The sequence below is a fragment of the Gordionus sp. m RMFG-2023 genome, chromosome 3 (assembly GCF_954871325.1).
Source record: "Gordionus sp. m RMFG-2023 chromosome 3, tfGorSpeb1-WG-v2, whole genome shotgun sequence".
NCBI classification, from domain to species: domain Eukaryota; kingdom Metazoa; phylum Nematomorpha; class Gordioida; order Chordodea; family Parachordodidae; genus Gordionus; species Gordionus sp. m RMFG-2023.
The window spans coordinates 33267918-33282844 of NC_088777.1; the positions used below are offsets into that span (position 1 = coordinate 33267918).

The 14927-nt window shown below is 26.4% G+C and overlaps 2 protein-coding genes across 6 annotated transcripts in view; one reads left to right on the plus strand and one right to left on the minus strand.

Moving 5' to 3' along the window:
• The window catches only part of LOC135927446 (zinc finger MYM-type protein 1-like), a 279857-nt gene that overhangs the window by 248119 nt on the left and 16811 nt on the right, over positions 1–14927 (plus strand). The window lies entirely within an intron of this gene.
• Positions 2047–14927, minus strand: part of LOC135927445 (major facilitator superfamily domain-containing protein 12-like) — a 35392-nt gene continuing 22511 nt past the window's right edge. The window contains exons 3-10 of one of the 5 annotated variants that reach the window (XM_065463418.1): positions 8397–8523; positions 7870–8163; positions 7459–7551; positions 7141–7233; positions 4718–4885; positions 3361–3455; positions 2529–2638; positions 2047–2283 (exon numbers count right to left, since the gene is read on the minus strand). In XM_065463418.1, coding sequence (XP_065319490.1) covers positions 2222–2283; positions 2529–2638; positions 3361–3455; positions 4718–4885; positions 7141–7233; positions 7459–7551; positions 7870–8163; positions 8397–8523 — 1042 coding nt within the window. In that variant the 3' untranslated portion in view covers positions 2047–2221. Of the gene's footprint in view, positions 2284–2528; positions 2639–3360; positions 3515–4710; positions 4886–7140; positions 7234–7458; positions 7552–7869; positions 8164–8396; positions 8524–14927 lie in introns of those variants that run through there. The other 4 variants (XM_065463419.1, XM_065463420.1, XR_010572091.1 and 1 more) reach the window with 4 other exon arrangements.

A 14927-nucleotide genomic window follows, 5' to 3' on the forward strand; every position in this document is an offset into this window, starting at 1 on the left:
CAAATCTTGCCACATCTCTAAGACTTTTTTGAATCTTTATATACTCGAAATCGGCTAATTCATATTCTAAAATTGAATATATGAGAATGCTAATAATTTTAATAATTATATTTTTATAAACGGTTTCTCATAAATGAAATATACTATTTACAAGGGCTGATTTAAAAACTGAATATTTTTATTTGTGAATATAGTAATGGTTAAATAGAATTGTTATAAAATTAAGCATAAATATAATTCCTCGGATGGCTTCATATTAATCTTTTACTAAGATCCTCGATTCAGGTTTATTTAAAATAAAAAATGTCAACATTTAAATAAATTTTAACATATCAAACTAAATCCATTATAATTTCCCTTTTTTAGCTAGTTTCGATATTTTTTTGTAATGGGGTCATTTAATTTTAGGGATAAATAAATTCAGCAAAGCATTTTTGTTTATTTTTTAAATGGTTTCAAATTACATCAGCTTTAATTTAAGATTCCAAATCAAGATATTACATTATAACTGCCTCCCCTTTCCAGCTCGATCATAAATCACCTCTCCAACAAATTAACGGAGTAATCAAAATTTCAGTTACGATTCGTATCAAGATATTTTGCTTAAAAAGTTTTTTACAATCTGTGCACTTAATGATTTATACTGATGTGCATGATTAACATTACAGTGAAAAGATCTTTTTATTATGTTAGAAATTCCTACTTACCCTGGATGCATTGTGACAATGTATCTTTTATACAATGTCGAAAAATTTTTAGATTTAGCCCGCTCTCGCCATGACCTAGACTCTGGTATTACTATTATTGATTTTTTTTTCTAGCATAATTAATATTAATAGCACTCTAAAAACTTTTTATTAGTTTTCATTTAGTACACTGGTGTATTTTTTAGAAAAATATTTTAATTTCTCCCGGACCTATAGTGATGATTATTAATATCACTCAAAAATTGTTCCTGGTTCTAATTCCAACTTTTATGTGATAAATTATCGAGAAGCAATATATTTCTTTGATCTGCATAGATGTAAAATTTTAAAACCTAATGATATAAGATTATGCTATTTTATTTGCTATTTAATTTGCGCTCTTGGAAAAATGGTCGATTTTCGCGTTATTAAATGTTATGCAAGTTGTCGATTTCCTTTATTGAATTTGGCAAAACTGAACCTATTTAAATGCTTCCGACAGTATTTTTAACGTTTTAATTCTCTCCATTCAAAATATTCTTTTAACCAAGGATATGAACCGAACCCGGGTTCAGTAATTTAAAATTGTTTGGTTGGGCATTTTGAAACCACAGACCAGAGATTGATTTATGGACACTCATCGAACCCGGGGGGACCCGAAACGGGTTTGAAATAGAAAATTGTTTTCGATTAACTTCCTGTTATCAAAATTTTCGCTAAATAGAGTTTATAATTCCTGAACATGGGTTCGGGCATACCTGCTTTTAACGGTTCGGTTAAATTTATTTTGGTTTGACACCAGGATTAGAGCCCTTGTAAATTCATTCGATTCGGTAAGTAAATTTTTTATTAATTTTAAGCTCGCCCCAAAATTTTATTTTTAGGTCCGAATATTTCTTTTAAGCCCGAACCCGATTTGACCCGAAATTTTAAATTAAAAAATATAAATTAAAAACATTTTTATAAAATAATAAAAATTAATATTTGCTTTGTTCTTGTAACAGATAAATTTTAATTTTTTTATAAGAGAAAATATTATTTTCTATGTTGTTTTTAGATTATATTTTCAAGCTCAGCCTAGCAGAGTTTTTTTTAAAAATATTTTTAAATTTCTTGAGCCACTATTATATAATATTATAAATATTTTTATATTGGTATTTATATTTATTAATTACTACAATAATACTAAACATATTGCATTTTATTTTATATAATAAAGAGTTATATATAATAAATTGATTATAAAAATTAACAGTCAATGCAACTAGTTTCTTGAAAAAATTCAACATTATAAAATTGTAAAAAATAATTGGATATATAATAAATGATTTTCATACAAAATTAATTGTTAAATATAATATAATAATATTTTGATAAATAATACTAAATGTAAATAGTTTTAATTTTCTTCCATGAATATAAATCATAAATATTTTTTCTATTATAAAATTTTCTTTAAAATAATCTAAAACTATCTAAATAAAATAGTCTATGAAATTATTTTTGAGAATCTGCGGGGTTTTATTTCTTATCTATTACGATAATAAGGGCTTGATTTCATCAATACGATTTTCTACAGTTGTTTCTTCTGAGTTATCTAATTATTTATATTAAATTTAATATATATATATATATACCTTAAGTTAAAATTCATATCTAAAGAAAATGTAGCCTAATATGAAGATCAACTGAAATTGAATTAATTGTAATTATATTTGAATAATCACTGCATAATTCAGTCATAAATATTTACAATATTAAGCTCGAGTAAAAATGTGTAATAAAATAATAAGCATTGCACGAATAAATTTTTATCTTAAATTAATTGAGGGGTGGAAATACCTTTATACATTTTTGGCATATAAACGACTATAGCTAAAGCTAAAATAGTTGCGATGGAAGGGAAGAATGTCATAATGTAGCGGAAATAATCGCCGCACAGGGTTATATCCCTAAAATTTTATGGATATATATATAAATAAAAATATTTATTATTGCATAATTTATATAACATATACTAAGATAAAATATTACATTTATGACTTTTTCTTCCAGAAAGTATTTATATTTTTCAAAATGATTATCAGAGACCTGCAGAGGTACCATTTGTACGACACGGTCCGAATTTTTTTTTTAAAAAAAAATTTCCGATATGGCCCGGGTATTATATTTTCAGGCCCGACCCGAATTTTTTTTAAATATATTACATTTATTTTTAATTTTAATAGCTAATGATGGCGTTTTAAAATAAACGACCCGGCCCGGGTATTTTAAAAAAATTAAAATATGGCCCGGCCCTAAGAAGGTCTCTGATGTTAAATTTAAATTCTATGAAGTGCAAATCAGATATAATTTTGTCTGTTTAAAATGAGGAAGGTGAGTGAACCAAATCATACCAAAAATGAACGTAATTAAAAAAAAAATTTAAAACATTTCTATGGAGAGTTATTAATAGCTAATTTGTTTTCTTTTTTTCAGTAAACTTAAACAAAATTTATTTTATAACCCTAAACTCAAATTTCGTAAAAAAAAATTTGTATTGTATAGAATTTTTAACTTCTAATATGAATAGCTAATTCAAGGGGGGTGAATTAAAGAAAAATATAAGTGATAGATACTTATTATCTGCACAACCAAATAGTACAAAAATATTATGTCAATTATTTTTAATAACTTGAATGGGTAAAAATTTTGCAACAACAAAATAGCAAGTCCATTCGATATCTTATCTACCAAGCTCATGGAACCGTAAATGAATGAGCTTGTGGCCTTTGAACGCGATTGAATATATTAAATTTAAAAAAAATCATTTTTCGCAAATGATATTGCTTTTAAAGGTTGTCGCCGGATTATATTTACAAATATTATTTTTGATGAATTGACGCCAACGTTTTAGCCAAAATTAGGATTCAAATGAAGGGGGGGGGGGGTAAATAAATATCAACTCTATACATAAGGTTTAATTAAAATTTTAGATTAAATTTTGAATCATAATTGTTTATAAAGGTGCTCGAAAGATCAAACTGACATTTTTATAAAAATATATTTTATATAAATAATAATATTTGTAGGGATGTACCGGTATTTCACCCATTTTAAAATATCGGTTATCTGCCAATATTATAAAATATTCCGATCTGATCCGATATAAAAGGGTGTCTTTAACAAAAATAAAATGTTATAAAATTTAAAAAAAAGTTATATCTAAAATCATTTATTTTTATAAATAAAATCGAAATCCATTTTTATGTATATTTTTTTATTAATAATAATTAATTAATAAACATTCTGCCATATTGTTATTTTTTTGTGCATTCTGTTTATAAAAGTGTGCGATAATCTTTTCAGAATCAGTTTTTAGTGAAGATAGTGATATTGACAGTTACCTCGCCGCAGGCTGACCTCTGATAAATTGGAAATTTTAGTATTTCTATAGAGAAATCTTCGATATATTAATGTTAAATATTATTTTAAATATTTATTTCAAATTTCATATATATTTATTTATTACTTATTATGTATATAGATTATATTACTTATAATAAAAGGTAATTTACCAATAAAAATATTTTATATACTTTTAGAATTGCAATTGAATTGAATATAAACTATAACTGATCATTATAATATATTTAAATGACATAAGTTTTGGTATTGTTAAAAAATTACTAATAAAAAGTATAATAAAAATTAAAACCATTGGTATCTTTACAGAATACAAAATTAGATATGATATCGGATCGGTAATCGGCCGATATCAATTTAATATTGGAAAGATCGGATCGGCATCCAAAAAGTGTAATCGGTACACCCCTAAATATTTGTATAAAATTTCAGAGTAGAAACCATACTACATATGAATGCAATTTCTATAGTTCGACGAGAAACTTTTACCTTTTATTTAACAAAAATACAAAATTTACTCTATAACTATACTTCATTTTCTTGTCATATTTTTTTTTAAATTTAATTAATAACCATATAAAAGAAAAAAAGTTATACAATAAATAAAATTTTTTATTACAACTCACAATATTAGATCCTATAAGGTCCGCTGTCAATGAAAGAGAGACTATAATTAGAGTTGAAGTAGCTGCACCCAGACAGGGTGCAATGATATAAATTTTTGTTCCAAGGTTTTGGAACCACATACACATACAAGAAACTATTAAAAGGATTGTTCCTAAGGCGTATACAATCTAAATAAATCCATTTTGTTTGAGTGATTAAGGATATAACTTTTTAAAAATAATATATAGCATTTTAATTTTTTAGCTTTTGTTTCTTCAAAATTATTCATTCCTTTTCCAGTCATTTAAAAAACATACTAGATAAAATTTTCACTAACCTAAAAAAAACACGTTTTAACCAGTGGTGTATTGCTTAAAAAACTTAGAGAAGCAGGGAGCGGGCTACAATTTTTTTAATATATTTTCAAAAAGAAATTTAATACCACTGATACCTTTAAAATTAAATATAAATTTAATTTAAAACCATTATCTTTCATTACTAGTTTTCTTTGGGCTGTATTTTTTTTGAAAAGATTTCATTCGTCCCGCGATATTTCTTTTTCCATATTTTATATTTTGATATATGAATCTGGAATTCACTTAGTTATCTAAGGTCCATTAATATTTAATAACATTAAAATTAATAAATTATTTATTCTTAAACTCGCTCGTATCTGCCATGATCAAATTCTTAAGAAAAGGTGGGAATTTTTTAGATTTTAAATTAGGAAAAAGTCCAGCAATCGTTTCATATTTATTTAATTTGAATCTTTGGCAGATTCTCTTTTTTTCGTCAAATCGTGCATCTAGGTTCATAAGCCACAATTATATTTATGAATAAAGAATATATCAGAACACTAAAATAAATAATTTTATTAAAATTTATTCAAGTCATACCCTAAGTTTTCAAAGTTATCTATTAGACGGGACTGCATGAAGCTTTCTATAGAAATTATAAATTGGTCTATTTTAACGTACTAGTTTAAAATTTTTTAATGACATATTTAAATGTAAGTTTAATTTTTAAATCGAGCAACATCTGTAAATACCGGAGTTATATTGTCCATAAAAAATTGAAGAAAGCAATTTTTCTAATATGTTTAAACGTAATTTTATTCTTTACATCTCTACAGTAGAAATTAATATTTAAGAAAAAAATCATTTAGTTTTTAATTAATGAGAAATTTAAAAAAATGAAAATTTAAATTTTATGAAAAACACCCGGGGTAGCTATTATCCTTTCACGTTATGTGTCATAGCGCTTCTTTATTTTAGATTTTTAAAAAAAATTTATATAAAAGTGTTGATTCTAAGTAAATAAATAAAAATAAATTGTCAAATATGTTAAATTTATTAGGGTTCATCTATATCACATATGTCACCCGGAAGTACTTGTTGTCACTTAAATCTGTTATATAATTACAAAAAATAAGTCAATCATCTTCATATTGTCACTAGTGGTCCTAGACAAACTAGTGGCTTCTAATGTTTTTATAAATTTAGTTCGATTTTTTTTATTCAAAATAATCCCTACTTAAAAATAGCTAATACGCACCCCGCCAAAACCTGCCCCAGGTCTTCACCATTAATTAAAATATAATTTTAAGATATTAAATTACCATAAATAGTGTCAATATTTTTATATATGATAAAATATATATTTTTTTATCATTTAGAATTAATATTAAGTCCAAACAACGTTTATAAATAAAGTTATTAGTGAAAATGTAAAATTTTAAAAAGTTTCTTTGGATATGTTGAAATTTAAATTTGCATTTAAAATTTTTCATGAGCAATTTTGTCCGAAACATTTTTGGACCCACTTAAGCACCTTATTAAAATACATATTTGGCTTAAATTTCAAAACTTTCTATTAATTTTTAAATTATTCGAGAAGGAAATACCTACCCCGGGAACACACTACCGGTCTCCCCTATATATTTAATATTATTTTTTAATTTTTTTAAATATCAGTCAATTAATAAAAAAAAATGATTCACTGGTAAAAGGAACCCAAAGAACTTAATAAAAAAAAAATAATATTTAATGATTATATTTTCAAAAAATTTTTTTTACCTTTTATTATCCTGAAAAATTTTAGTATAATCTATAAAAAATATCGAAATGAGAGAAATCAAATTTTTATTTTCGATAATAATAAAATAATGAAAACGAAACATTTTGATTCCTCTATCTTTAATGTGGCTAAAATAAATTATTTCTATTTTGATTATATAAAATTTTAATAGAGAAAAATTTTGAAAAAATATTAAAATTTATTGGGGCGACAGCTCAGCCCCTCCCAATATTTGAAAAATAGGCTAAAAAAATTAGCGACGTCCCCGCTCGCATACACCCCTGGTTTTAACATGTACATAAATAATTTTTGCTGTCAAATTTTTATTATTCATAAAACATTTATATTAGGTTTATATTTAAAATACTTTTCTTCCAAGCAATATATTCAGTCGTTTCATACATAAAGCCGTTACAAATCCACTTATGTATATGACTAGAGGTATGAGAGCTATGCAAGTCTACAAATATATAGAATATTGGAGAATATTGGCCTTTCCATTTATATTGTTTTTTTCTTATTAATTTAATCATTTGCTAATTTTTTCATTGATATAAATATAAATATTACAAGATATAAAGTTATTACTTATATGCGCCAATTTTATATTAATATATTATATGATCGTTAAAAAAAATGCATTATGAACCAAAATATTTTTAAGACTATTTAATATAAAACTTACTTTGTCCAATTTCTGAGTTTCTAAGAGGTATAAGGGTATGTAAACCATGGAAATATTACTAGATAAGCGTGTGAGCATGTATACGGCCGAGTTCTGTGAAATAAAAATTTATCATTAATATTTTCTTTCGCATATTTTATATAGCCTAAAATTTAAAATGTGACCAACTCATAAAATCTTCCTGAAAAATATATTGTTTTAACACTACTAAAACCATTAAAAATTAGGCAAAAAATATTTCTCTAATCCGAAAAGAAACATTTTAATTTCTGTTAAATATTTTTTTTAATCAATACTTTTTGTAATATTATAATTTTTTTTAAACCAATCTTAAAAGGTGTATATGTAGAACCTAATTACAAATATTTTTTCAAAATATTTAAAAAAAATAATATATATTATATAAACGACCTGATAAAATAATCTAATCTTCAGCCAGCCTCTCCAGCCAGGGATTTTTCTTTTTACGTGATCATCTATTTTTTGAATACATTCATCAGATGATATGTCATTGATAGAAATATCTTTGAATGAATTCGATTCGAAAGATGATCCACTATTTTGGGCATCATTTACTTTATCTCTATCTCTTTCTGGATGGATAGGAGATTTTTCGTTGAAATTAAACCCGTTTGGTTCTTTTGTCATGAGGTGAAAAATTAACGAGGATATGATGCCTAGCCCGATTACACTGAATACTATTTTCTAATACATATTATATTCTTACATTTATTTAAAACAGTTTAAAAAATATTCAAAAATTTTTTGTTTGAAGAACAGATATTTCTTAAGAAATTTTACCTACAAATTCCGAAAATAATTTTAAAAAATCTTTTCTAACTAAGTAAATCTTTTGTTATTTTCATGCATAAATATGTTTCACCCCAACTTAAGTTTTCTTTTAAATAAAAATCTATATCAGAAAAATGATTGTAAACTTCAAACGCGAATATATTTTTGGGAGTTATTTTATCATCTGCTTTGGAGATCGAAATTTTATCGGAATGCAAAAAATACCATGATATAGTGTAGGTGAGGATGTAAGCCGATACTGAAAATGCATATCTGTAAAAAATATACTTTTAAAAAGAACGTGGGCCTATTTAGTATAAATATTATAATTTAATAAGCCATTACTGTGTAATAAAAAGATTATTAAATAACTCCATGTCAAATGAACAAAAAAACGGATTTTCGGCAGTCCCCTTTCAATTTTAATAAAAAATATATGTAAAAATGCGATGACACATTTTTGTATTTGTTAAAAACTGGATTAAAAAGGCTGATGAAAACCATAAAGATGAGGCTTACTTATCTTAGTTATATTACCTTAATTCTCGAAATCTAGAAGAGACCTCATTTGCAAAATATATTTTTAGGTAGACGCACCATGGGGCCATTGGATTTTTTAAAACCAAAGGGCAACGCTATTATATTACAAGGTGATAACCCCGTGGTACAAAAGATATGGGCTCGATTATTTGAAATAAAAAAAGAAATGGACAAAAGAAAATATAATAACAACAATTTATAAATTAAGTAAAATTAATTTAGATAATGGGGTAGTGATCATTAGGCATAACGATCATATAAAACTGAGATCTTATAGCCTAATATATATGGGTATTCTTAAACCCACATATCTAATTAATTATTAATGATATGATAAATAAATGTGAACATGTAACTTGTAAAGTAACAAATGTAAGTTATAAATCAAAGAAATTTTATTAATAAAATTTGAATAAAAAAAGTAGACACATGAGTATATTAATGTGAATAAAGCCAAAACAAAGAAACCTAATTAATTATTGGCTTTAAATGAATTTGATGATAAGTTAGTCATAAACAAAGGACAATAGATGGTGAAGATGTTAATTGTAAAATCACGTGTTAAGATTGACTTATTAAAGAAATGTTAAATTTTATCATAGGGGGTAATAATTTAAAAAATAACTGTCATTAATAAAATTGATAATTTAATAGACCTATGGGTGTGATTGTTATAATTTAAAAGAATATTTTATTATAATGATAAAATTTATTCTTTATTGTTTATGATATGGTGTAATAAAAAAATTGTTTTTTTTGAAAGTTATCATATGCATTATTAGAAAAAAAACATATGTATATGTAAATAATTACAATATGTGATGGTATGTAAATTTACTATAAAAATTTTATTTTAAATAAACTTATAAAATTAATTTTAAAAAAATTAATTATAAATTTCAAGTTTTAAAAAAAAAAATTTTTTTTGTTTAAATTTTTGTGATGGAGACACAGTCTCAACTTATTAGTTTTAAAACTTGTTCAAATTACGATCATTACTAAAGATGTTGGTATTAAATTCGATGCTCAAAATTCTTTAGAAGGAATTACAAGATTCAACCATGTCCCAGAAGTACGAAAAAGAAGATGCTTTAAATGTAATGCCGACGATCATTTGATGCATCAGTGCAATGCTGGGGTACCATACCAACACAAAATAAAGAAGAGTAAAAAATTGTCCAAAGTGTCTACTTTGTTTTTTTTAATTCTAATTTTATTAATAAACTTCTTTGAGTTATAACTTACATTTGTTACTTTACAAGCAACATATTCACATTTAATTATCATATCATAAACAATTAATTAGATCTGTTTTAAAAATACCCATATATGTTAGGTTTTAAGATCACAATTTTATATGATCGTTATGCCTAATAATCACTACCCCATTATCTAAATTAATTTTACTTAATTTATAACCAATTGTTGTTATTATATTTACTTTTGCCCATTTCTCTTTTTATTTCAAATAATCGAGCCCATATCTTTTGTCCCAAGGGAAACTTTTTATTTATGCTATCACCTTGTAATATAATAGCGTTGCCCTTTGGTTTTAAAAAATCCAATGGCCCCCTGGTGCGTCTACCTAAAAATATCTGAAAATGAGGTCCCTTCTCGATTTCGAGAATTAAGGTAATATAACTGAACAAGTAAACCTCATCTTTATGGTTTCCAGCCTTTTTAATCCAGTTTTTAAAATCATCCTTTCAGCTTGTCCATTCGAGCTGGGGTGATATAGTGGAACAAAAATATGTTTTGTCTGTGACTCAGCACAAAACTGTTTAAAATCATCACTTATGAAGGCTGGACCTCCATCAGATACTATCGTATAAGGTAAACCAAATCAGGCATATAATTCTCTTAATTTTTTTAACAACAATTTTTGTGGTATAACCATGCACTTCTGCATATTCTATTCATTTTGAATAAGAATCTACATCAAAAAATTTTGTCTAGATCGAAGAAATCGATGTGGAGACGTTCCCACTGTTTCTTTGATTTGGGTCAAACCTGCCATGGAACACATTTCCTTGTAATTTTTTCAATATCATTGCTCATACCATGCCACCATTCATATTCACAAGCCCTGGATTTCATTTTATCCCGACCCTGATGCCAGGCATGTAATAGATCAATAATTTCACCTCGTAATTTTAAAGGAATAACGGCTCTATTGCCTCGCATTAGACAATCATCCACCACGGGCAATTCTTTTTCGATTTTTTTTATAAATTTTACAATTATTTTTCCACTGTTTTTTTCCGGTTAAAAATAATTTGTTCAATTCTTTATCTTTTGTATTGAATTTAATATCTTCCCAATTAGTAGGACCACCTTTAAGCATATGGGATAAAGAACAAATCAATGCCGTTTCTTTATCTACTGATAAGTATTGAATTGTTGTTTGTTATTTTTGTAAAATGTTTATTTTCATTATTATAGATTATCATATGAATAACAAAAAATTATATTATTATATTGAGATAAAATAAAATGGCGAAAATTCTATAACTACAAAAAATACAATACAAAAGATTTCTATATTTCCATAATTATTAAAGAAAGACACTACAAAAATGGCGCAATCGATAAAAAGTTTAACGGATTCAAACTTGTGTTAAAAGATTGGTACGAATTATTTAAAGAATTTAAAAACACACAACCAAGGTTAACATCATCACAAGAAAAATCCCTGTTATTAACAACAATAGGATGTGATACTTATAAAATATTGGTAAATTTATGCGCACCAGATAGTCCAGGAAATAAAGAGGTATTAGAAATACATAACATTTTACTCAAATTTTTTCATCCTACTCCTAATATAATTGTAGAAAGATATAATTTTTATCAATATAATCAAAAAAAATGAGGAAATATTAATAGACTATATCCAAAATCTTCGAAAATTAGCAACGACTTGTGAGTTTGGAGAATATTAAAATACTGCATTAAGAGATAAATTTATATTCGGAATAAAAAATCCTCAAATTTTACAAAGATTATTATCTGAAGATGATATAGACATAAATAAAGCTATTCAAATAGCTACTGCAGTAGAAACAGCTATAAAAAATACAAAATGATGAAACTAGAATCGATCAGTTAGAAGAGGAACTTAATGATAATATAAATAAAATTTAAAAAGTTAATAATCATAATGATAAACAATCCAAACAATCTAAGTCATATAATAATTATAATATGAGCTACAAAAAACCAAATCTCTGCCACTCCTGCGGCGAAAATCATAGAAGGGAAAATTTATTTTTCAAGAATGCCACTTCTTATAAATGTAACAAAATTAGGCACATTGCTCGAGCCTGTAGAAAAGAAATAGTGAATTTTATTAATAATAAAACAAACGAATATAATCCAGAATTTTGGGTGCATGTTAAAATAAACAGCGATATCAGAATGGAATTAGATACTGGAGTTGGGGTAAGCATAATTAACGAAATAGATTGGATAAATAAACTAAATTGTCCTGGATTCACTTGCATGCTAAAACTAAAAGCTATACAGGAACCAATATACCACTATTAGTTCAGACTGTAGTAAAAGTACAATATAAAGGACGAACTTTAGAACTACCTCTCATATTACAAAAGGATATACCAAAAATCTCATTGGAAGAAACTGGATAACTAAATTTCCCAAAATGACTGAAATACCTGAAAGGACCATACAAATAAATAACATTAATATATAAAATGAATTTACTTAATTAATTACCAAAGAAATGTGCTGATTGAAAGATTTTAAGGCGAGTAATAGAAAAATTAATCATTCACTTTATGCATCACCCATAGTAATTGTTCAAAAGAAAGATAAAACATTACGAATTTACGGGGATTTTAAAAGAACTATAAATCAGAATATTAATATTGATTCATACCCAATACCAAGAATCCAAGATTTATTAGCCAAGTTTGGTAGAAGGAGAGGAATTTTCAATATTGGATCTCTCAGATATTTTCAAATTAAAGTGGGGGAAGTGTCTCAAAAATATCTTGTAATCAATATAAATGGAGGATTATTTAAATATACAAGACTACCTTTTGGTATATCGTCTTCTCCAGCTATATTTCAACGAGCTATCGAGAATTTATTAAAAGGTTTTGAAGGAGTAGCTTGTTATTTAGATGATATTATAATAACAGGGAAAAATAGAGAGAAGCACGAAACAAATTTAATAAAGGTACTAAAATGTCTAGATGAAAATGGAATCAAGCTAAAAATAGAAAAATGTAAATTTTTCAAACAAAATGTCGAGTACTTAGGACACAATATTTCAAAAAACGGGATTACAATTACCGAAAAAAATACTGAGGCAGTAAAAAAAGTACCAGAACCAACAAACTTGAAACAATTACTGTCATTTCTAGGGTCAGCAACATACTATTCAAAATTTATTTAAAATTTTGCAACTTAGAAAAACAGTTGCTTGGAAATGGACTAATGAATGCAAAGACGCGTATAAAAAAAATAAAGCAAGAAATAAGTAGTACCCCTATATTATAACATTATGATCCAAAATTACCCATTATATAGCAACAGATGCGTCAGCCATAGGAATTGGGGCAGTAATATCACATATAGAGGGGATAAGGAGATACCAATTGCATTCGCCTCACGCTAAATGCAGCCGAGAAAAATTATAGCCAAATAGAAATAAAAGCTCTTGCCATTATATTTGGGATTACAAAATTCAAAGAATTTATATATAGAAAAAAGTTCATTACAAACAGACCACAAGCCATTAATGAGTTTATTTCATCCAAGAAAAGATATAGCAACAACATTACTGCTAGAATACTAAGATGGGCATTATTAGCAGGTTACCAATATGAAATAGAATTCAAAAGTAGTCGACAACTAGCCAATGCTGATATGCTATCTCGATTACCTAAACAGGAAACCACAATATCAAAAGAAAAACATTAAATCAAATACAAGTGGGAGAACAAACACATTTAAATGCAAGTGAGATTGGAAGAAAAACAATGCAAGATGATGTACTCTCTAAAGTATACAGGTATACAATAGTGATACATGTTTAAAGGAGTATAGCAGAGTTGTTAAAAGATACTTTTTAAATGGATCTAGATACAGATACAACGTCTAAAATAATATCTAGATACAGATTATTTAACCAAAAATCTATCTAGATACAGATACAGATACCACATTTTTATATCTAGATCCTTTAACAACTCTGGAGTATAGCCAAAGGAGAGAGGAAATTACAACAGAGAGAGGTTGTTTATTGTGGATAACTAAAATGATAATACAACAACAATACCGACAACGTGTTACATCAAGAACATATTGGAATGGTAAAAATGAAGATGAGAGCAAGACAATACGCGTGGTGGCCTAATATAAACCAAGATATAGAAACATAAAAATGTAGAGAATGGCAGGAAAACACGATATGCCTCAAAAGACATCAATTCAAAATTGGCCAAAACCACCAAAAGCATGGCACCGATTACATATTGATTATGCTGGACCATTTCAAAATCATTATTGGTTGGTAGTGATAGATGCTAGCAGTCGCTGGCCAGAAATAGTTTCCATGACTAGTACTACAACCGAAAGCACGATCAAAATATTAAGAAATATTTTTGCCAGAATCGGATTCCCTAAGATAATCGTTTCAGATAACGGACCACAATTCAACAGCAAAGAATTCCATGATTTCTACGAAAAAACGGAATACAATTAGTGTATGGAAGTCCTTACCATTCTCGGCATGGCCGAACGATTAGTTCTAACTTTTAAACAGAGCATGAATAAAATAAACGAGGGGGATTTAGAAACCAGTCTAGCTATTTTTCTCTACAATTACAGAAATACACCAGGGGCAGAAACTAAACAAAGTCCCGCTGAAATACTACTAAAAATAAAACCTAGAGGATTGTTAGACTTAGACCAATAATTCGAACGGGGGAACAAAAAGGAGAAGTTAGAATACTACACTCAAAATTTCGAAATAAGTGAAAAAGTGTAGCGCATTTACAATTAAAGAGAAAAAAATGGGAAAAGGCCATTATTAAAAGCATACTCGGATCACTACGATATGAAGTAAGTATAGAGGATAAAACGATTATACGTCATACTGATCAATTAAG